The 25,527-nt window shown below is 32.5% G+C and overlaps 1 protein-coding gene across 2 annotated transcripts; it reads right to left on the bottom strand.

Moving 5' to 3' along the window:
• Positions 1-1,758: 1,758 nt before the first annotated feature.
• Vps37a (VPS37A subunit of ESCRT-I) lies at positions 1,759-24,503 on the bottom strand. 2 transcript variants are annotated; one of them, XM_015486057.2, is made up of 11 exons: positions 24,348-24,503; positions 22,150-22,264; positions 21,525-21,625; positions 12,274-12,499; positions 10,644-10,714; positions 9,668-9,795; positions 9,526-9,584; positions 9,381-9,449; positions 5,606-5,749; positions 4,592-4,672; positions 1,759-2,855 (listed from the first exon to the last, which is right to left on the bottom strand). In XM_015486057.2, the coding sequence occupies exons 1-10, from the start codon at positions 24,473-24,475 to the stop codon at positions 4,592-4,594; spliced, it is 1,122 nt and encodes a 373-aa protein (XP_015341543.1). In that variant the 5' UTR covers positions 24,476-24,503; the 3' UTR covers positions 1,759-2,855. The 2 variants fall into 2 exon arrangements, with proteins under 2 accessions (XP_015341543.1, XP_015341544.1); XM_015486058.2 differs by having other exon boundaries at positions 4,631-4,672.
• Positions 24,504-25,527: the final 1,024 nt, after the last annotated feature.

The raw sequence follows: 25,527 nt of genomic DNA, 5'->3' as shown, positions 1-25,527 counted from the left end.
GAAAGCAAATATTCTATTTGATATATTAAATTTTAATTTTATAATGTGACATCTTCCATCAGAGCCATAAACTTTTTAGTTCCCTCAATCTTTTTATAAAACATTATGTTCATTTAGTCTGTTTTATAAGTAACTAACACTGAACTCTATATAAAAGTTTATATTTATTGCTTATTAAACATTTATTGTGCTTTTAGAGAGCCTTTTATTTTAAATCAAACTGCAATCAGGAAGTGTTTTATTATTTAGGGCAGTGGTTTAAAGTGAAAAGAATAAACCGATATGCAACTGACATGGGCCTGTTACTTCCTAATTAATAATAGTGCTCAAGTGATTTGTTATTCAGTGATATTAAGGTAAATTTGATATGAAATAGATAAGAATTTTGATCATGATTAAGCAAACCAATAATTGAACTATTTTATAGAATAAAGGAAGTTAAGGAAAACAAAGGAGAAATATTTATTCAAGAGTACATAAATCGGAGCTGTCTTTCAATATAATCATATATAGATTATGATTAAACCTTATTTGTCCAACAACCTCTATCCCAATAAAAATTCTCTAGTCTGTTTATTCCTAGAAATTTCTTTCAACTTTAAAATTGTTATCTTTAGTAGTATATATCTCATTGATTTAGAATTTCTTCTCTTTTGAGATATTAACCTTTAAAGCTTTATCCATAACAAACCTCTGTCCTAGATAGTCTATTGAAACTCCTAAGCTTTCCTCTACAATTTTGATTTCCATCTAGTCTTCTATTACATAGTAAAGTAAAATCAGAATATTTACTTTGGCATGTATGTCTATAATCATTTTTTACAAAGAAATATAGCCAAAACATTAGAAAAAAACATCATTTAAGTTTATTGCAGTCATGGAACCCAAATTCACACAGGCATAAAATCTTTCCATCCTAAAAGACATACATAACCTATATCTGAACTAAATTGCCAATTTATATAATACAGATAATTGTGATCAAACTTCTCTAATCTGGGTTGTTAAGAGGTTATCTAATAAACTAATTTAAAGGAAATTATGTATTTTTTATACATGTATATATATTTGGTAGAACAGGAGGTAGATAAGCACTTCAATAACTAAACCATGTTTGAGTTATCTTTATATGGTATTTCCGTAATGCATTATTTTTAGTGTGAATGGTCTTTTAGAAGGTCTCTGGTCTGCTGACCTCTTGTTCTAGGATATATCTAGTTTCCAGGAAAGCTACCTGATTTGTTTGTAAAAGATTGGGAATGCAAAGTCTTCCAGTGACTGCAATAATTGTTGAGAATATTAATCTCTGATGGCCAATGCTATCACACTGGATATTGTCACAGACAATAAGGAAAGTTCTAAATGCCCAAAAGACTATCACAAATTTGACATACTTTTACTTCATTATTTCATCCACAAATCAGGAATAATTTTACCTTTTTCTGAGCTTTCTGAATATTAAATAGCATGCCCTTCCTTAGCACAGTGCCGGCAAGTCAGACAATTAATAAAAGCCATTTTTTTGCATACAACATTGTACCTTTTTAGTCCATGTGAATATTTGTGTTCTACAAATATAGACTAAGTATTAAGTATTTTTCAATTCTAAGAAAATTAAGTCTTTCCCCTAAACCTCCATTGCTAAAGACATGTATAGAAGGAGAGAAGAATGAAGACAAAGATAATCTATATTGTATGCAGATGTTGAAATGATAATTATAGGGGGATGAAATTTAAGCAAAAATATGCACTAGGTTGTTTCGTGATTTAGACACTAGTTTATTGAGCCTCAGTTAGAGTTCAAAATTTTCTCCCTTTAGAATCATTTAGGGCTACTTATGAAATATGTTCATTTGGTGACATGGCATAGAAGCAAAGTACTGAACACAGTACAAATGAAGAGGAAATTCATTAAAAATTTGGATTGCTTAAAAACTAAATAGTACTTTTACTAGTTCCTATAAAACTTTTCTCAGGAAAATTGAATTCACATAAAAATGAGAAAAATTCATTGATTTTTTTTTTTTATGTCTAGATTATTTTTATTAACAAAAAGATTGTTTTTAACATTAGGAATTTAGAAAGCATACCCATCTAACCACAAATCCATCAGATACTTATGTTTTAAGAATTAGCCTGAAAGTTTGTTTTGGATTGGTTTAAACGAAACCAGTCATTTTCTTAAGTAAAATATTTATTTAACTGTCTTGCAACTTAAATGTATCTTTAGTTTTAAAAATAAAACAATATATGAAGAGCTGGTTTACTCTTTTTTGATTTATTGTAGGTAAAAGTTACTTACTTGAGATGGCACATTGGCAGGTCTGGTGTTTCCTGACACTATGAATATTTAAAAACAAATTGCCCTTGAAAAGTTTTATCATCCAGAAAGAAAGAAAATGGTGACTTTCCACAGTTGAAAATTTCTTAAAAAAAGGTTGAGAGGAAAATAATCTAAAAACCACACCACTCTTGATAAAGAACTGAGGCAGCTTTGAATTAAAACTACAAATTTAAATTAGTTTTATAAAGTACTGAAAAGTAGCTGAAATTACATGCATAGCCATTTAATCAATAATAAGAGGAATAGCAGCAGAACTTAAATATATGATAGTTTATCAACAATAAATAAACATTTTTAGTGCAAATAGTGCAGAAAATTTTCTCAAAGCAAAGATCACAGCAAGTATTTTGATCTATACAAAATCAGTCTCAGTTCTGTATACAATCTATATAGTATATCTGTGAATTCAGCCCCCATGATGAAATGCCAATTTGCAAATCATAAATATAAAACAATGTGCTTAAGTTTTATGTCTCATTTTTCTCTTGGCAGTTCATGTTTTCGGGAAAATCTGGAAAGAAAAGAAAAATTTAAAAATCTAAGATTTAATTTGAGGTGATAAATTTTCATCTTTTTATATTCTCTTCCAACTAAAATCTACCTATAACTTGATTATAAGGGAACAGTGATAAGGAAAAAAAATTAATATGTTCATTTAAATTAGCAATTACTCAGTATCTACTTTTTTCTCAAGCTGTGGGGAATGCAACTTGGTATCAAAAATCAGCCCTGCAGACAGGGAATTTACATTATGATTATAAAATAAGATACAAAACAGTTTCCCTCAGACTTGGCATAAGTACTGTATAAGGAGGCAGATGTATTTGAACAGGAGATAAGTCACTTCCTTCCTTTGTATTATATATTATACATCTTACTATATAAATAAACATATAACCATTAGAAATCAGTTGGCTATTTCTTCAGTATGATATTGGCTTAAATAAAACATGAATCCCACTCCCTTTTTAAGGGAACTTACTGTTCTCCTTAGAGTCCACTCCTGTAGCCTGGTTTATTGGGCAGAGGACCACATGACACTAATCTACAGGCCAAGCTGATTAGGCCAGGATGGGTATCTCACACATCTCTTCCCTGGGAATCTGTGTTAGTGCTCCAGAGATTCTTGCTAGTCTTGAATGGCTGCTTGAACTGCAGATTTGATATAATCAGGATTTGGGAAGCAATAGATGAGGAGCAAATTGAAAGAGAAGAAAGTGCTAGGGATATAGCTTAGTGGTGGAGTGCATGCTAAGCATGCAAAGTCCATGGGTTTCATCCCAGCACCCCCCGAAAAACAAAAAATGAACAAATAACAACAGATGCAACAAGTGGCTCTAGCATGAAAGCAGGAAGGAGCTATATTAGTTGAGTGGTTCCTAGTGTTTTCAAACTTGGGTGACTGAGCTGTAATTTCTTCACTTCGGCTCTATAGTGTATCCCTGCATTATCCAACTACATAGGTTTTTACTTAACCTGGTTAGGGTGAGATTTGCTTACTCAACCAAATCATTCCTAAAACAAAATTGATGGAGAATAAAAGGGAAAGAATGTTATCAGTTAAGAACACGAACAAAGACAGGGTGGTAGAAGGAAGAATATGACATACAAAACAACATAAGGAGAAAATGGCAAATTAAATTGGGTGAGTTGAAATATATGCCAGATTATAGAAACAGTTAAACCAGAGAGAAATCTGACATTATAGGTTCAATACAGATTCTGGAGCAGAGAAATTTTATGACAAAAGTGGTACTTTAGGAAAATCATCCTGTTAGTGCTGTATAGGAAGGAAAATTTTACTACCAAACTACATCCCATTTTTTTTTAAAATAATTTTGAGAGGGTCTCACTAAGTTGCTGAGACTGGCTTTGAACCTGTGATTTTTCTGCCTCAGACTCCTGAGTCACTAGATTACATTTTAAAGAAAGAAATGATATGACTATTTCATAATATGTCAACCAAGTAACATGGCATACTCTATACTCTAGTTGAGAGAAAGAAATCAACTCTTAACTTCTAATTCTACATGAGGAGCTATCTAGTGTTGAAAAAACATTTCATCTAAGCCAATATCATACTGCAGAAATATCCAAAAGATTTCTAGTTCTACATGCTTAATTATATAATATATTTAATATGTAATACAAAACATTCTATATGTTACATAGCACAAAAGAACAGGCACTGTTAAGAACATTTACTTCTCCAAGAGCCTTGAGACTCCAACCTGAAATACAATTTACCTATAGTGGAGCATGAAATTGGCTGTGCATTGCTATCACCTGTTGAAGTTTCTCTTCCTTGGCTCTTCTACAGTGGCAAATCTAGAAGATAAATTATTGAAAATATCAGTTACATCTCCAAAAATGTGCCAATTATTTCTTACATTATGATGTAATTCTTTTATCCAACTGACACTATTTTAAGTTTTAAATGTTTAAAACAGTTAATTCCTCAGAATTCAAGAATTCAAAAACTATTTAATAGAAGATAGCTTTTACTGGCAAATTCCAGAATGTAATATAAACCCTGATCCTTTACATCAATTCTCTTAAATTTAAAATAACTGTGTCTTAAAAATATGGAGATAAGTCCTGCTGTTAATCATTCTGCCTCACCTGCCTTAACACAATATATATATATATATATATATATATATATGCAAATATACACACATATTGTACACGCACACACACACAAATCTCATGTCTTATAATTACCAATTAAAAATTTAAAAATATGATGCTTAGAGAAACTGTGCAAACATTTAGGACCCTACTAAAGGACAAGAAACAATAATGCAGACTTTTTCAGGTTTTCTTTAAATACAATGGAAATATCAAATAAAAACTGTTTGAAAATGTTAATATTTTTAAATTTGTTTGTTAATTTGTTTTTTAATTTCTATATATTATCTCATTAAACAACTTGTGCAAATGGTTGTAATTGAGGCGTACACTATAACTGTTAATTAGAACAAGGCTGAATTACCAGCTTCTATAGAATGGTACAAAACTATTATGTCTCAAACAGAATTGTTATTTGATTTACCTGCTTGTGTACTCAGAACAAGCAAGTTTGATAAGTGATAGTGACAATGGGGTGTTGCTATCCTTCTCAATAGAAGCTCTTCAGATTCCTCTCATAGCACTCAAATCCCCAGCTCAGTAATGTGCTGAAGTTTTTTTACTCATGGGTGTAGTTAAGTAATTTGATGTTATGTTGTCACTCATCCTCAATGGAAGAGTATTACATACTGTTCTCTTTTCCATGAAGCTACTGAGAAAATCGTCTATTTCCGTTTTTCCCTCCAAGAAATCTTCAGCGATATTATCAGATTCTTCTTCAGCTTCGTGTGCAGCTACTTTCAATCTTGCCTGCAGGGCACTTGCACTACAGCTCTGGGGGAAAAATTTTAAAAAATTCCTTTGAGGGAAAGAAATGAGGTAGAGCTATGAAGAAGAATTTACTAAATGCCTCATTTTGAGAAAATCTGCTCCTCTATCATGTCTCACCCAGGTCCTTAGCTTTTGGTTATAAAGTAGATACCTAACTAGAAAAACCAATCCACTGGCTGCAAATTATTAAATAAGAAACTAGGCAAATCATTGTACTTTCCTGGGGATTTTGGGATTAAATGCATAAGAGAAGCACCCTCTAATATGACCCCTCAAGAACCTCTGTCTCCTGATATTCCTGCTCTTGTTTAATCCTCTGTCCTAGAGTGTAGGCTAGACCTAGTGACTCACTTCTAAGTAATAAAATATGGCAAAGGTGATAGGATTAAATTTAACCAAAGAGGTAGAAGGCTTGTACAGAGAAAACCAACTGTTGGAAGAAATTAAAAGCATAAGTAAGTGGGAAGATATTCTATATTTATGGGTTGAAAGATTTAATATGATTAAGATAAAATACTAACCAAAGTGATCTACAGATGCAATGCAATTGCTCTTAAAATGTCATTGGCATTTTTTTGAGAAACAGGCCCATCCTAAAATTTATATGGAATCTCATGAGATACAAATGACAAAAATAATTTTGAAGAAGAACAAAGTTGGACAATTTATATTCTGATTTAAAAAGTTACTACAAAGTCACATTAATCAAAATAGTGTGGTATTGGCATAAAAACATATAAAGCAAAGGAACAGAAGAGAGAGCCAAGACATAAACCCTCATGTGTATGATCAAATTATTTTGACAAGGGTGCCAAATCTATTCAATAGGAAAAGGACACTTTTTTCCAAACAAATGATGCTAGAAAAACTGGAAATCCAATGCAAAAGAATTAAGTTGGAATCTTATACAAAAATTAACTCAAAATATATCAAAGACCTAAATGTAGGAAGTATTTTTAATAGCCACCTTAGTATGTATGGAGTACCTCACATACAGGAATATCCAGTAATGCACCATTATTATCACCCTTGCTAAAACTGATTATTCAAATGCTTCCACTTACTTATTCACTAAATATTTATTGAGTATCTGTCATGTGCTAAACATTAGAGCAAGTATTAGGTAACATAATAAAACAGGAGAGGTTTCACACTCTTGTACTCAATTGTGTAATCATGTAATTTACAAACGTTGAAGTGTAAAGCAGGCATCATCTCCAGAGCATCTTGAGTGAATACATCTAGGGAAAAGCCTTAGAATCAAAGTATTTATTTTGCATGTGAATTTTTTTTTTTTTTAAATTTTAAGTTTCTCAAGAATCACTTCCAGTAATTCCTCTATAAACTTTCAGGGACTAAAATAACAGTTAAAGCAGAATCTTTATTGGATATTTATATTTCTTCTCTTGTGAGTAACTTGTTTTTCCTTCACTTTTCATCAACCATTGCCATTAATATTTATTTATCATTTGTGACAAATATTTGTTCTCTTTCTTATTTCACTTTTGACTTTATAATTTTTGAAATTAAAAAAACTTTAATTTATACATAGTGAAATTAATTAATTTTCCTTCATGCTTCTTCCTCTTTTATAATGCTCAGAAGTTTCTCTCACTGTAATCTTAATAAAACTCCTAGAGAGCTAGTTGACTGTGGTTTCCACAGAAAGTTTTTCTACAATATCTTTCTGCATCCTATATGATATAGTGACCTTACTCTCTATGAATGGATACTAAATGGACAACCAAGTATATCATTTATTGAATCCTCAATTTTTTCCAATGAATCACTCACATATATGAGTCTATTTCTGAACTGTATGAAACTATTTTTCTACAAAACTACTACACCATTTTAAATCATGAGTTTTTACAGTGTATTTTGATAGTAGAAAAGGGCACTCTTTTCCATTATTATTTCATTTAAGCTTTTCCTACTTTTACCTGTTTAGTCTTTCAGATGAACTTTTAGATAAAATCCATTAAGATAAAAAAAAAATACTTTTGGCAATTTGGTTGCAACTAATGTATATGTATGTATTTTAATGTTTTTAGTTGTAGGTGGACACAATACTTTTATATATTTATTCATTTATTTTAATGTGGAACTGAGGATAAAACCCAGTGCCTCACATATGTGAAGCAAGAACTCCACCACTGAGCTACAACCCCAGACTATAAGTTTATAAATTATTTTGGGAAGAATGAAGTGTTTATAACATGGTAATATTCATTCCATGAATATTGTGTTGCTCTAAAAATAGCCTTAGAAAATAGCTCAAGAGTTCTTTCATGTCATTAAGTAAAGTTTACTAACTCACTTCATCAGGTTCACTTCTAAATATTTTGTATTTTTGTTGCTACTGTAAATGAGCTATTTTTTCTCTATTTCGTTTTGGAACCTTCCTAGGCTGGGGATATAGCTTTGAGTACTAATTGTTGGAACATAAGATGAAAAATTTCTCTTCTCTCTAGGATTACTGATTGTTTATTTTTTGGTAAACAATTATTTCACCTCTTATTTTCTAATACACCTTTTATTTCCCTTGTCTGATTGCAGTGATCAGAACCTCCAAAGCAATATTATACAGCAGTTGACAATGGGGCATTATTCTCTTATTCCCAACATTAATGAGATTCTGGAAATGTTTAGTCACTAAATGTGATGTTTACAGTTGATTTCTAATTTTTTTTATCAAATAAAAATTAATTTATATTCTTAGTTTACTAAGAGTTTGTGTAAGGAATGATGTTGACTATTATTAAAAGCTTCTTTCATATCTACTAAATTCCAATATGTATCTAAGAGTATTTCAGTTGATTTTCACACATTTTATGAGACACAAGATTGCTTAGGTTTGACTCTGAACCCTAAAACTTTCTATAAAATGGAAAACAGAAAAGTAACAATACCTGTCTTGTAGGATTTGGGGTAATAATGAGCCAATATATATAAATATCCTGGTGCAGTGCAAGACATACATTAATCACTCAATATTAGCTACTATTCTTATTTTTTTTCTAAATGATAATCCTATCATCTGAAATTCATTATAAATAATATTCTCCTTTTTTTGCTCTTATTTCTAATTTATGTGTTATTACATTGGCTTAATCTTTCAGAATTTGATTTTGAAGGAAATACAATACTAATAACAATGATGACTTATTGGTAGACAATATAGATTATTTCCTCCATTCCAATTTTAAAGGTTTATTTTTTCACAGATATAGGCTGAATTTTATAAAACGCTTTCATATATTATATTTTTCAATTTGATAACTTTTCATTTAAAATATTCATACATAAACTTATTTCATACATAAGCTTATTTCTGAGTCTGAAGTTAAAGATTTTTTTTATTGTTAAGTTTTATTACAACTATTACACTACTTTTATAACTTACCCAGAAGTTATTTGTGGGGCATTTCATATTTTCCTGTTTTAGAACCAAACATATTCTTGTATGAACACAAATAATTTATTATAGTATCTAATAACAGAGCTGCTCATGTATTTTTAAAGGTATCAGGCTTTTATAGACAGACATCTAACAAAAGGTAGCTGACAGAAGGTGGCCTATGCACATCAGGATGAAAAGTTCTCATAGGAAAGAAAAAAACTAGACTCTTACCTCACTAAGTTCATGCTGCCTTTGCATCTTCTTTTCAAAAGTAGATTTCATTTGTGTAAGTAATTCATACTAAAAGAGAAAATAAAATTCTGTTTAATTCTATTTTTAAATTATATAAATTTCTTCAAAATGATCACTAACTCACCTTATCTAAAACAATCTGCCTTTTGGCTTCCAAGCTAGGTTCCAAAAGGAGATTTTTTCCTGTAAGATAAATTCTCTGGTTATTTCCAGATAAAGATCACACTTTTCTCCGGAAATAAGAAGTTAAATAAGGGAAGACATACTTGCTAATTCCTCGATACTTTTTACTAAGTCATCCTTGTCTGCAATAATTTGTTTCAATTGAGGCAAAGTCAGGAACTGTTCTAGTAATACTTCCTCTTGTTCATTCATATCTGTGAGTTGTGATAAACTAGAATACAAAAGAAAGAAATATGTTAATAAAAATCAGTCATATAGTATTTCTCCATGATGATAAATATTCACAAATTTTCAGTTTTATTTGGTTGATAAGATTCTAAATAATTTTTATATGTACACATAAAAAGGCCAAATATAAGCTTAAGAGGAAAATAAAATGTTAACCATAGTGGAAAGTAGAAATGGGAGACTCTACAGGACAACCAACCAAGTTCTTAAAAAAATATATAATAGTATATGTATAAAATATGTATGTATTTATGTCTATATGTATGTGTGTATATGTAAATCTATTAGTGTATGTGTAGGTATAAGCACGTGAATATATATGTGTATGTATAAAGGTAGAGATAAAAGGTTCATTAAAGGATACTTAAGAAAGCTAGCATTTAAATATAATAGTTGAACATTTTTCTGAATCCTGATTCAAATAAACTAGCAACAAAAAATTTAATAAATAAAATGTTGAAGAAAGAAGATAACATTAAAGAATTATCATTAAGGAGCAATGAAAGAACTAAATAGGCCAAGATATATTATGAAATAATCAGATATAAATATATTCAGAAATAACTTTCAAAGAATGCAAAAAATATTTTTCATATGAAAAATATTTGTTACCTTAATAACTTATATTTCACTCTTAGCATCTAGAAAAATCCCTGGGTGTAGACTACTCACTCAATAAATGCAACCTTTAATACCTAAAATTCTCCCCCTAAGATAATCACAATATAGGAATAGTGAAGATTTTTAAAAATCTTTTTATTTAATATGAATATGAAATGATAATCTGGTTTATATTTATAAATAAAATATATCCCAACTTAAGTTTTTTACCTTAATTCTGAGAGTTCCGGAAATGTATCAGGAACATCTGGCATCTTATAACCAAAACCATTCTGGCTTATCTAAAGAAGAATTTAAAGGGTGTTACATTTCAGCCATCTTTTGATTATTCCCTTTTACATATATAGTAATTTTTAATCTACTATGTCCCATAACTATTCTCATGATCACATCTTCATCTTCTTATTTCACATGGCCCTTATGCTCCCCTTGTATTTTTCTTCCCCAGTATAAATTTGTACATACAAGCTTACTTCTTCTTTTTTTGTTGATTAGGGCCTTTGGTGAGAGCCTGTGTTAGCTTTCTTTCATGGGCAAATGTATGGGTATAAAATAAATATCTTAAGAGTATCTGTAACAGGTATGGGAAATATCAGTGGATTTCATGGATACAGATGAATGTATTTCTCTTAAATGAAAGACAGTAAGTATAGAAAAACTTAAGCTGTCAGTAGTCTGAATAGTTATGTATCTGGGTTACATAGAACAAGGTAGTTGCAGAGCACAGTATCCACTGTTTGAATATATATAAAATTTTTTATGTTTGAAGACCCTTGAAAAGTTCTCTTATACTTTTGTCAATACTCATTGCAGTTTGTTTATTAACACAATGATGAAAAGTTTGGAAAAACAAAGTCCACTTGGGTTTCTACTCTAAATGATTACAAACTTTGAAATTAGTAATTTTTAATATAATAAGGTTTTACAATGTTTAAGTATTACTATGGGTGATATTCATTAAGGGTTAAAAGGGAAAGTTTTCAAATCCCTTTGAATATTTTATGTACCAAGTATTGGTCTCTCCTTCTGTAACATCACATGTGGCAAGTAACCAGCCTCAAAACATAGTTTTTAAACCAATGGGATGCTTGAAGTCCTTAGTATGTTATAGAAGCTCCTCTTTAATCTGACACCTGATTTATCTACATGATCAGTCCTTGTGCCTTTCTCTACACCCAAAACGACAACCAGAGAGATCTATTATAGGCGGCTTTACAAAAATACCATCTGAGGTATACTACAAAGCCTTTGTCAAAGTTATTGCCTATCACAGAATGTCTTCTAGAGCCTCCTGTTATCCTGGCAAATTCATAACCACCTTTCAAAATCTGGCCTCAAAAGCTGAGCTTGGTGGTGTGTGCTTATAATCCCAGCTACTAAGGAGGCTTATCACAAGTCTGAGGCCAGTATAGGCTACCTAGCAAGATCCTGTCTAAAAACCAAGCATGAATGCATTCCTTCTTTTATCTGAATAATGTTTACTGAGCAAGTGCTATATATATCAGGCTTGGTTTCAGGCACTAGAGATAAAATGGTAAAAAACCAGAACTACAGTTTTTGTAAAGGCATCCCTACTAGTTCTACCTTGGTCTCTGGGAGCAATGGCCATTTTTTCAACTGTGTCTCTACCATAACACTAGCATGTCTTGAGAAGTTCCTTATTTGAAATTATTTGATCATTTGTTGCTTACCTCTTTGAGTTTGTTATTTAAGTTGGAAATGTTATTTAATCTTTTTATATTTTGTGCCTAATTTAGTAGCTGGCACATAATAAACAATAAATGTCTGCTGACTGAATGCATATTTCATGGGTACAAATTAGGCTACTAAAGACACCAACCGGAGCTGAAGTGTCCGTTGTGGGAACAGGTAATGGCAGACTTGAAAGGACACCAAATGAAGGAGCAGCAGGCTTGGCTGTGGTATAACTTGTTGTTGAAGAAGAAACAGTGTCAGCAACAGACAAAGAAGTGATATTCCTGTTAGCTTCTTGTGGAGGATATGGAGGAAGAAATGGAAAGCCCTGAGAAGCATAAGGAGGCATCCCACCTGGGTTACTGTACAGGCTAAAGAGAAAAAGAGAATGAGAATTAGATCACATTTAGGTGTGAAGAATAGAAAATTATGACTAAATTGTTCTAAACAATAATCATTCATTTCTATTGCTAGAACTCTGTTTTTGGTAATACTTGTTATAATTATATGACTAATATAATTGTAATTGATAAACTATAAAGCCCCCCAAAAGAGAACTGCAGTTCTCTTTGAAAAAAAGATGACTACTTTAGAAAGCATACAATTCAAGTGGTTAGAGTAAAAGTTAATAGGCCATTTTTGAGTTTTAGCATTCCACTGATATCATTTTTTCACAGAGAGAATAGAGAACAACATTTAACCCAGGAACATTACTCAAGGGGATGCTTCTTAGTAACTTTCACTGTACTTGGAAAAATCTAACTGAAAGGTAAGACTGCTTTTCTAAAAAATTTGAAAGAAAAAGTAAATATGTACATAAGCTGCAAAAAATGTTAAATAATGGCACAGCATTACGTACTTGGGATTTAATTAGAGAATAATGAAGTCAGTGTTTTTTTTGTAAGATAAACCTAAACATTATACATTTAATATATTCTCCCTTAGAAAAGTTCACAAAGCATCAAATTATTAAAAAAAAAAAGGGAATTCAGGCATCAAGGCAGACTGAGAATCAGGTAAATGCCAATATTTGAATTAATAGAGTAAGTTTATATTAGTTATATGTAAAAGGTAAAGGACTTACGGTATGTTTAAAACAATATTAACCACTAAAATGTTTCAGTTTGAACTGAAACATGTTTCAAATCACATCAAGCTTAAACATTTTCTGTTGGAATATTATTACTTCATTTCATGATATAAATTAACTTGAGTTGAAATTTTGTTGGAAGAAAACATTGTTACAGATTTTGAAGTGTTTACTAGTGAACCAAATTTTATATATAGAAAAAGGAAGGTAAAAAGATAACAGCCTTTCCATACAGCAAAATAAATTATAAAACTTTAATAATAAAAAAATTTATAGGTCAGTACTTATGAATAGATAGGAGATTAATGGAATAAATATAAAATGCAGAAAAAGACTAAACACATTTGGGAATTAGGATGTAATAAAGATCAAATTTCATGTAAGCGAAAAATAGAAAGGTCAGTAATTAGTGTTGGAATGTTTGGACAAAATTAAATTCAAGTCACATTCTAATATTTACAATATTATAAAAACTTAATGGATTAAGGATTAATTTTTTTAAAAAAAGTCTTAAAAGATCAGAGTGTGGCTGTATGCAGTGGCACATGCCTGAAATCATAGAAGCTTGGGAGGCTGAGGCAGGAGGATTGAAAGTTCAAAGCCAGCCTCAGCAACTTAGGCCCTAAGCAACTAGTGAGTTCCTGTCTCAAAAAAAAATAAAAAAGGACTGAAGATGTGGCTAAGTGCTTCTAAATTCAATCCCTGGTACCAAAAAACAAAACAAAACAGAACACAACTGTAATCACAGTGATTTGGGAAACTGAGGCAGGAGGATAGCAAATTTGAGGCCAGCTACAGCAAATTAGTGAGACCTTTAGCAACTCAGTAAGACCCTGTCTTAAAATTAAAAAAGGATTTCTCTAATATAAAAATAATTCCTACAAATTGATAAAGGACTAACAATCCAATGGCAAAGTGAAGAATAAAAAAATACTGGTTACAGAAAAGAAAAGAGAAACATCTCTAAAGCATAGGAAAAATGTTCACTTTCACTGTTATAACATAGGTACAACTAAAATTATATTAACATATCATGTTCTGCCTAAATAGCTAAAGATTTATTTTGATAACATACTGTGTTGGAAAAGAACACAGGGAAATAAGCATTGTATATAGAAAAAACTGCTAAAACTGCTTTGGAGGGCAATTTTGCAGTGTTTGTCAAAAGTTACAACAGTATATATGACTTCTAGAATTTATTCAACAAATATACTCATGTTTGGGAAAAATATTTGCTGTGGCACTGAGGGCAACAAAGCAATGTGATGCTATGTTAGAGAAGGTTGAAAACAACAAACATCTCAATCAATAGGACTTTTGTTAATGAATTACAGTATATCCATAATACTTTGTGGATATAATACTTTAGAAATTAGAACAAATACTTTGTGGGCATAAAATAATAATTGGAAAGAGCCTTAGTTACTAATTTGAAAACACTCCAAATCATATTATTTAGTGAAAATAAAGCAAGGAAACAGGAAGCTATCATTTGGGTAAAAAGGATTGGGGAAGAGAACAAAATACTACATTCATATTTCCTTGTATATGCATAAAATGCCTTAGGAAACACAAACACATACACACACACACACACAACTCTGGATGCCAAAGAGGAAAAAAAAAAAAACTTAAATTGCAAGAGAACAAGAAGTGGCAGACAGACTTTCCACTTTATACTCCCTAGACTTTTTGAATTTTAAGTTAAGGGAATATATGGTCTATTCAAAAAACTCAGTGAATTTCATTTTGCTACACATGGATTTCCAGTTTTCCCAGCACCATTTGTTGAATAGGCTATCTTTTCTCTAATATATGTTTTTGGCGCCTTTGTCTATAGTAAAAGATAACTGTATTTATGTTGTTTGTCTCTGTGTCTTCTATTTTGTACCATTGGTCTACATGTCTATTTTTGTGCCAATACCATACTGTTTTTTGTACTATTGCTCTGTAGTATAGCTTAACGTCTGGTATTATAATGGTTCCTGCTTCATTCCTTCTTGCTAAGGATTGTTTTGGCTATTCTGGGTCTCTTAATTTTCCAAAAGAATTTCATGATTGCTTTTTCTAGTTCTGTGAAGAATGTCATTGGGATTTTAATAGTACCATATTTTTGGTACTATGGCCACTTTGACAATTTTAATTCTGCCTATCCAAGAGCACAGGAGATCATTCCATTTTCTAAGGTCTTTTTCAATTTCTTTCTTTAGTATTCTGTAGTTTTCACTGTAGAGATAAATCAACTCAAAGTGGATGAAAGACTTAGGCACTAGAACAGAGATCTTGCGCCTAATAGAAGAAAAAGCAGGCCCAAATCTTCATCATGTCAGCTTACTGACTTCCTTAACAAGACTCTTAAAATGCAAGAAATAAAAATTCAGAATCAATAAATGGGATAAATTCAAATTAAAAAGCTTCTTCTCAGCAAAGGAAATAATCAATATCATGGGAGAAAATCTTTACCACATACACCTCAGATACAGCACTAATCTCCAGGATGTATAAAGAACTCAAAAACAAAACAAAAACCCGTAACACCCCAAAACCAAATAACCCAGTCAATAAATGGGCTAAGGCTAAGGAACTGAACAGACACTTCACAAAAGAAATAGTCGATCAACAAACATGAAAAAATGTTCATCATTTTGGGAGGCTGACTAGCATGTGACTGTGTCTGTCTCCCCTTCTGATTGGTGGTGCGGCATTGTTGGTCAACCCAGATGATAGCCCCAATCTTTAGGGTACAAGCAACTGTGTCTTCGTGCATGGGTGAGCCTTCTTACATCTCCATGGGTGGAGCTATGCTCACCTGTTCCTTTGTAATATTACCCCTTTGCCCTGTTTGGGATAGAATGTTCCATGGAAACACTTTTTGTGTGTCTCCTTCTCTTACACTGCCCTTGGGTGTGGCCTACCCAGATGTCAGTCAACCTGCTGACAGCAGACATCAAGAAGCTAGACAGCCCCTTGAAACCTGACCCCTTACCTTACCTCATTTGAATAGCTTCTCCTTAATAAAAGGGGTAAGCACATGCTCTCTCTCTTTCTGTGGACCCTTAAGGTCAGAAGAGCCATCACAGCACCCTCAAAGAAAAAGGTATTTCTGTCACTTGTGTGGTTATTTTGCGCAGCCCAATTAGCCCAGTTCCCTGGAGTGACCCCTGAGTGTTTTAGTTGCATGCAACCCAGCACATCATCTATAGCAATTAGAGAAATGCAAATCAAAACTACTCTGAGATTCTATCTCACTCCAGTCAGAATGGCAATTATCAAGAACACAAGCAATAATAAATGCTTAAAAGGATGTGGGGACAAAGGTACACTTACACATTGCTGGTCGGACTGCAAATTGGTACAAACACTTTGGAAAGCAGTATGGAGACTCCTCAGGAAACTTGGAATGGAAGCAGCAGCAATTTGACCCAGCTATGCCACTCCTCAGTTTATACCCAAAGGACTTAAAATTAGCATACTACAGTGACGCAGTCACATCAATGTTTATAACAGCTCAATTCAAAATAAGTAAACTATTTGATACTATTGCTGTCCCTTTTAGACCAACTTAGATGCCCTTCAACAGATGAATCGATAAAGAAAATGTGGTACATATACACCATGAAATATTACTCAGCCTTAAAGAAAAATGAATTATGGCATTTGCAGGTAAATGGATGGAACTAGAAAACATCATGCTAAGTGAAATAAGCAAGTCCCCAAAACCCAAAGGCCAAATGTTTTCTCTGATAAACAGATGCTAATCCATAATGGAGGGTGGCGGGAGGGAAGAATGAAGGAACTCTGGGTTGTGAAGAGGGGAGGGAGAGGAGGGGAGGGGAAGGATGGTGGAATGAGACAGACATTATTACCCTCTATGCATGTATGATTACACTACTGGTATGACTGCACCATGTACAGCCAAAGGAATGACAAATTGTGCTCCATTTGTGTACAACTGTCAAAATGTATTTTACTGTCTGTCATGTATAAGTAATTAGAACAAATTAAAAATTTTAAAAAGCTAAGTTAAAAAGTTTTCTAATATGATTGTTTATTTCAAAGGATAGCTCAGCTTTATTTTAAAACTTTTATCTAGGGTAAGTATATGAAAACAAGTTATTTAACAACAATATGACCAATATAGAGAATATTTACTATCATTGAATTAAGGTATCAATAATTCTGAATCAATCTGCTGTATTTTGAACTCAGTAGCAGATAGAAACCCATAAAATAATCTACAAAATACATTAAACTTGATGTGTAATAATGTGCATTGTATCACAGAACTTATTTTAAATGTAGCAAGTGAACACGTTGGCTTGAATTTTCAAAAAAGCTGAGTGATCTCATAATCAACCTTACCAATAAATAACACAGGAAATACAGTTTTTGAATATGGCATATCCAGATCTTTATCCAAAAATAAAGACTCAGGATTCTAGGATGTAGATAATAGGAAGCCAAAAGGTGCAGGAGAGAAGGCTGAGGTACCAAATGAACTGGATAACCTGATTAAGATTTGCAGGCAGTGTCAAAGATGCTATCTGACTTCTGAATAAGAAAAAGTTCTTGGAAATTAAGTAGAAGGACTCAGAAATATTAAAACAATGAAATATAAGAAAGAGGAAATATAATATAAACATATAGAATAAGAAAATTAGATACTTCTAAGAGTTGTAATATAAGTCTTAAAAGAAGTTTCATAAATAAAGGACTGGGGTGTATGTAGCTCAGTGGTAGAGCACTTGCCTAGCATGAGCAAGGCCCTGCATTTCATTCCCAGCATACTTAAAAAAAAAAAAAAAAGGAAAACCAAATATAGACCTTTATTTGCAGAAGAGTAGTTTTTTCAGCCTGCTTCTTACCTATAGAAGTTTACAGATCCAAGGCTTCTTTTCATTTGATACCATCTCTGTCCCTTTTAGACCAAGATGATATAATTCTTTTAAAATATTTTTGGTTTTCTTATGAATCCATTTTTCATTTATTTCATCAGACAAAAGCAACACCCACAAGGCATGATAAGCTACTGAGCTTCTAGCAAGGCTGCTGAGAAACATTGTCATTGAGATTTTTAGAAGGCCTTGAAGGACATTTTTTCTTACTGGGTAGTTCTCAGAGGCAGCACCTTGGTTCTTTCCGAGGTGTTAGCAAAGAATTTTCTATGATACTCTGGGTTTGAATTTTGCTTTTTTTATAACATTTCTTATTTGAGAATCTAAGGAAAGCTGGGAATTGGGTACATATTTATTTTCAATTCAGGAAGTCTTTTCTTTAACTCCCTCCTGACTCATTTTACTACAGCCAGCTAGAAGTTGGGTGGCACTTTAACATTGCCTAGAAATTTCCTTAGCTGGATCATCTAATTCACTAGGTATATTTTCTGTTTTCCGTATTATCATAAACAACAGTGCTGACTAACCTTTCACTAATACAGAGCTTCCCTCCACTATTCCTGTTAACAAGTCTCTTTGTGGCCCTTCATTCATTCATACTTTCCTGTGACTATTTCCAGTTTTCACTTCTGCTTGGTCACAGAGCCCCTCCCATAATCTCCATATGTGTATGTGTCACAGCAGCATTTTACTTCCAGGTACCAAAATCCTTTCTGGTAACTAAGGCTGCATGACAGATTACCCACAAGGAGAACATTTATTCTGTTTACTAATCTGCAGTCTGGGCAGAATTCATTGGAGAAGCTCATGTATGCTGTACACATCATCAGCTTGCTCTCAACAGAAGCTTTACCTGGGAATACCTAGATGGGGCTTCTCTATGTAGCTTGGTCTTCCTTATAGTATGAAGGGTGAACTCCCCAAGACACAACTATGAGAAGGCATACTGCCTTCTTTTGACTTCGTTGCTAAAGTCATTCAGTGTCACATCCCCTACATTCTATTTGTTGAGGAAATCCCTAAGTCCTGGCCAGATTCAAGGGGAGGGAAATGGGCTTATCTTCTTGATGGGGAAGTGGTAAGTCTCTGAAAGAGCATGTGGGACAGGAAGTACCAATATGGCCATTTTTAGAAATTAGAATTTATGTTCCAGCCAAGGAAGTTTGGAAGATAAATTTTGAGACTTAAAAAAAGTCTGTAAATGTCTTTAACATTCTCACTACTTCATAGTTGGTAAGGTTCAAGTTCTACATTGGTGTGCTTTTTCACTTAGAATTTTGAAGGCACTGCTCTGTTGTCTATAAACCTCTTACTAGGGTATGTAGCTCAGTGGTAGAAGTAGGCAAGGACTCTACAACTGAGCTACATCTGTAGCCCAAGATCTAATATTTAAACAAAAAGGAAGAATGACTCAGAAAGCAAAACCAAGAATCCAGAATCATTCTGTGAAAAAATCATTCTCATGAAGTTAGGCTAAGTCCTAATTAAAGAAATGTGCCCAGATGGATTTCACAATTGCTATGGACCAGCAATAGGCTCCTATTTTCTCCTTTTTTGAGTGGAATGGTCTAAAATGGTTATCCTAGGCTTGTTCTACCATTATATGATGGGTATGTCAGGGGCAGCAACCTTGTCATTTTAATTCACTTGTCTTCAGAACAAGAATAATTATGGTACTGGAGACTGAACCCAGGTGTGTTCTACCACTGAGCTACATATCCCTAACCTTTCTAAAAAAAAAAAAAAATTATGAGGTGCTGGGCTTTTTAAAAATTTTGAGACAGAGTCTTGCTAAGTTGCTTAACTGTCCTCAAACATTCAATGCCCCTGCATCAGCCCCCCAATAGCTAAGAGTACAGACATGCACCACTATGCTTAGCAAGAACACCTCAATTCTCCTGGAGCCTGATTTAGATAATAAAATCCTGGACTCAAAATTAAGAGCCTAATTCTATAATAAAATGAACTCTGGAAGTTCTTGGGGGAGGAAATTAATGTATTTTTGACTGTAGGAAAGAGGTGAATTCTTGTGGCCAGGAGTGTGACAGATTGTAGTTTCCAAAATTGCTACCACAAGATTTCCAGTCCCACCTGCTCTTCTTGAACTTTGCTACTCCATTGACAGACACAGTCTATTTCCTCTTCCTTTTCAACCTGGATGGGATGTTAAAAAGCAGCAGAAATGATACTGAATGACACCCAGGACTACAATCAAAACATGATGCAGCTTCTTCTTGGCTGTCTTGACTTCTTTCCTGGTATGCTCACTGTCAAAACCTAAACTGTCATGCTGTGTAATAGCCCAGGTCACATGAAGAGGCCACATATAGAGGTGTCAGCTGACAGCTTCCACTGAGGTTTCAGCCTCTGGCCAACATTAACTGCCAGACATCAGAATTAAGACAGCCTTCACTTCAAACCATGTGATCTAATGCAAAACTGGAAGTGAGCACCACTGATCCCTAACTAAATAAAAGATTCATCAAAAAAAGGCTCTCATTATTTTAACCACAAGTTCTAGGGTAATTTGTTATACATCCTAAATAAATAGAACAACATTCCTTTACTCAGGAAACTATAAAAAGACAGTAAACCAAGAAACTAGGAGGTAGCACAATACAAAACCCAGGAAGTAGGGAGTTTAATACAAGAAAGTGGCAGAGGAAAATCCTAAGACCAGTGAAGTTCCTGGATGACAGCTGTGGAATAATCATAGAGAAGAACTCAGAATGGAGGGGGAAAAAGTGCAACTTCATCTGCAAGTAAAAGGAAAAACAAAAACAAAAACAAAATCCCACAGAACCTAGAGATGACCTGACGATGTGAAAAATGGGTTAAGAGATATTTTTCAGAACTGCTAAGAGCTCTGTGGAAATTTATGATGTGGAAAATTAAGATCTAAAAAAACAAAAGCAATAAAAAATGAGGTAACTACTAACTCCAGGAAAAAGTAAAAATGGTTACATACTTGGCTCATATATTTAAAGTCAAAGTAATGAAAACACCAAATATGGGTTAAAATCAGGATATAATTTATATCATGATATAATTTAAAATAATGATATAATAAGTTAAAATTATGATATAATTTCACTTGGAAGAAAAGGTGGAGAGAACTTTTTGAAAGATAGCTAAAATTATTATAATGTAGCTATCAATTATAATAACAGGTCAATAGAAATATCTAAAATGAAAGAATTGAGAGATAACATTATGTACATATTATTCAGAAAAAGGAAGGTAAATGTTAGAAAAATAGCAATATAGTTGCCACTGAAAAGTGTGGGTACATTTGAAGATGAGGATATGGAAATTAGAGGGTTATCTTTTAACATCATTTAATCTTTTAAACTGCATTTTGATTTCTTTGATAAGTACAAATATGTTTTTATTTGTTATAAATATACTTACTATGGAAATGCTGTCGAAGCAGGAGCTAAAACTGGAGGATTCTTCCAGAACTCATCCAACAGACTTTGAATAATTTTCCCAAGATCTGAATGCATTGTAAACTGAAAGTAACAATAATGCATGAGTATTAAAATCACTTTCAAAAAAAAAAAAGATCATAAAGTCTCATTGACATAATGTCATTTTAAATCTTAATCCACTTTTGCAGGTCAAGTATTGCTAGAAAAACAAAGAGAATTGTGTCAAATCAACGTAACAGCAATCCACAACTCACAACATTTTCTTATAGAATCAATATTATAAGTATTCAGTAATTAGCAAATTAGATTGAAAGTCCATTCAATCAACAATAAAGCTAAAATAATTCCACATTTCACTATTTATGATAGTTTGAGAGTTCAAAGGTAAAGTTATAGTCCTTTAACGTCAACCATATCATATCCAAAAACTATAAGTCATAGTATTAACTAAACATGATATTATCTAGTATATAAGTTAAAATATTTTTTTGAAAATTACTGAATCCAAAGTGAAATTTTAAATGAATTTTAGGTTGCAAACATATTTCGTAGAAAAGTAATACACTTGTTATAGTACTCTGAAAAAAATTATACTACACACATACATTGCTTACTAATGGAGAAGTAACATACACTCCTTGTTTATCCATTAAGTGATGTCTTATTGGTGGATAAACACTGATCACTGGTTTTTCCTGAGGAAATTGTGGAGGAAGTAATCTGGTAAAAAAACAAAAACAAGAAATATTATATAGTCACAATCCTAAAATTTTAGTTAAAAGGAAATTAAATTTTTACACTTGTACAGATTCATCATTAAGTACTAAATGTTCTATGCCTGACACAGTAGAGCAGGCCCGTAATTACGGTGACCTGGGAGGCTGAGGTAATAGGATTGCAAGTTCAAGGCCAGTATAGGCAAGTTTGAGGCCAGCCTGGTCAGCTTAGTGAGATCCGTCTCAAAGTAAAATAAATAAATAAATAAATAATAAAATGAGCTAGGGACATAGCTCAGAGGTAAAGTTTCCCTAGGTTCAATCCTTAGTACCTAACAAAAACAAACAAACAAACAAAAAACAAATAAAAACCCCAACCATACCAAAAAACTCTATGATGGTTATTGAGTTAATTGAAATTTATGAACAATTACACTTTGGCTATATAGTAATTCAACACAGCTAAAACCTTAATGTGCAATATAGACACTTTGAATTATAGAAGTTTTTACATCATGGTGATTATTTTCAAATATGCCAAGCTATACAAAATCCCAGCTAAAAATTGGAATCAAATGAATCATACAAACCCTGTCTGATTATTTATTGGATCACAGTTTCTGGCCACACAGTATTCTTGGGGTTTTGTTTTTGCTTTTTTTTCCTTAAATTTTAAAATGCCACCAGCAATTATTCCAACATCTGTTCTATGTCTAAAGAGTAAGTAGATAAAATGCAAAGCACTAGAACTGAAATGCTGGATTTCGCCATGCCTTGATTCTACCTTATTTTCATCTAAATGTTCCAATTAACACCTCTCTCCCAACTTTGAGATCAATCACATGGTTGCAAGTAAAAAAACCCAATAAGTTCTCCAACTATTTATTGTTAACAAATTCTCAAAGGTGAAAAGTTAACCTTTTGTAGCATTACAACATTAAAATTATCAGGTAAAGTCTTAAAAAATGAGTTTACTATTTTCCAAATCTCTAAAATTCAGAATATTTTTCCCTTTACACTGTCTCTCTATTCCTGTTGGCCCAGAAGGCTATTTGTTGACAGTATTGTCACAAAGAAAACTAGTTCCTTGTTGGATTCTCCTGTTTATCTCTACCCAGACATTTGATGAGAAATAAAACTACTTCATTTATATAAAGATTTTAAAACTACTTTGGTAAAAGAGATAATAAATGGCCTTTCCAGCCCATCAATCTGGATTTGTATCCTGCTATGATATCTACTAACCATGTGTCTGTACTTTGTCCTAATTTGCATGATGGCTATAAGGATTCATAAAGCTCATGTGTCAAGTTAATGCAGTTTAATGCTTGGCAGAGTTAAATGTTCATGCTTGAATCCATTCATGTAACTATTCTTTAATAAGGCCTCCTCTGCATAGGCATTATATTAAGCAATGAGGATACAAAGATGAATAAGAGATGTTTTTTTTTCTTTACCTTACCCAGATACTTCCTCAAACAACCAACCACCTAAATGCAATCTGAGGTAATAACTTATTTTTTTTAACAATGGAGACTAATAATTGCATTTAAGCCTAAACAGAAACTTCAGCAATCAGTCCAACTTCTTCTGTTTATGACTTCAGTACAAACCTCATAATTACATTTTTAACTTTTAATTCCACTCCCCCACCCTGCCGCAAAAATCAGCTGATCAAAACCAGCCCTGACTGTTCTCAATGATGTAGTATATCTACTGTTGAAGTTTCAAACATTTTAACTTGTTTCTGATGTAAAGGTGAATCAATCTCTGTAGGTTTTCCATGTGATTCCTTTGTCATTATCATTTTTCAGCCTATCTTTAGCTAAGACCAGTTCTAATAAAAATAATTATAGTACTAAGGGTTATTACCGTATCTTTTAATTGCATTTTCTCTTTTATACTTCCTTTTCTATGGCTACCTGTATCAGTGATGTCTTTTACAAATTATTCACTAAGTTGCACACTTTTTAAAAAAATTATAGTTACTTAAATTCACTCTAAACAGCTTATTTCTAATAGTAACTACGAGAGAATAAAAAGTTTAATTCCTATTACATGAAAAAATAAGATACAATTCTACTCACATGTTAATGTTAATAGTCAGATTGTTTACAGTGAATGGCAATCTGTATTCCACATCTTTCTGTATTTCAGCTATACTGTAAGAGAAAATTTGAGAAAAGAAAAACTTACCCAAAGTTATACAAAGCATTAAAGTTAAAGACAAATGTTAAATGCTAGAGCCTACTAAAACTATTTAAATTATAATCACAGAATCTGGATAGACAGCATAACTTGTATTTTGCAAGATAAATTATCACAAAAACCCTTATCAAATAAGTAGGCAATAATACTCTGAAATATCCAAGAGGCAGGTGGAGCATGCTAAGGAAAACAGGCAAGTAAAAACTCTTGTATTTTATGTTAAGATTGGTTCACTATCATTTAATTTACCATTAATAGAAGCAATTGCAACTGCTCTGGTTAATATAGGTCAGCAAGACATATGGGTTCTGACTGTAACTATCACTGTCCAGCTACAGATGGTAATGTTTTAAACTTAGAAATCTGAATGATTATATAATTTGGATAGAGGCTGAGGGCTGCTTTTCAAAAACAAATATTTCCCTTCTTCTAAGTAAGGGAAGACAGATTTTATTCTGGGTAGCAATGTTTTAGTCTTGCTTGTAACTAGTTGTTGCTAAATACTTAAGTCACAGCCTATGAAATATATAGGAAAGTTGTGGGGTAAATATCCAAGAAAATATCTTAAAGGGGAATGAAAGAATAAACAATTGTACGCACTCTATTTGCTCTTCTGTCCTTTTGCTTACTACCTGCCTGGATCATTAACTAGACTTCTCAAAATTTTTTTTTCTTTTAAAAGCATATATATATATACACACACACACACACACACACACACACACACACACACATACACATACTAGTTTAGATGGACGGCAGCATACCTTCATTTTTATTTTACGTGGTGCTATAAGGATCAAACCTAATGTATCACATGTGCACAAGCACGCTGCCACTGAGCTACAGCCCCAGCCCCAATAACTAGACTTCTAATAGCCATTTTGGACCATGAGTGACACTGAGAATGGGAGTCATATACGGGGGACAGCTAAAAAAAAAAAGAAAGAAGTAGCTTGGGTCATTGATGACCATGAAATTTCCAGGCTCTTAATTTATTTTATGTAAGAGAAAAATAAACTTTTATTGTACTTAAGTCATCATTTTGGGGTTCTTTGT

The sequence above is a fragment of the Marmota marmota genome, unplaced genomic scaffold, assembly GCF_001458135.2.
Source record: "Marmota marmota marmota unplaced genomic scaffold, marMar, whole genome shotgun sequence".
NCBI classification, from domain to species: Eukaryota; Metazoa; Chordata; class Mammalia; order Rodentia; family Sciuridae; genus Marmota; species Marmota marmota.
This window is presented reverse-complemented; position numbering and strand designations above follow the sequence as displayed.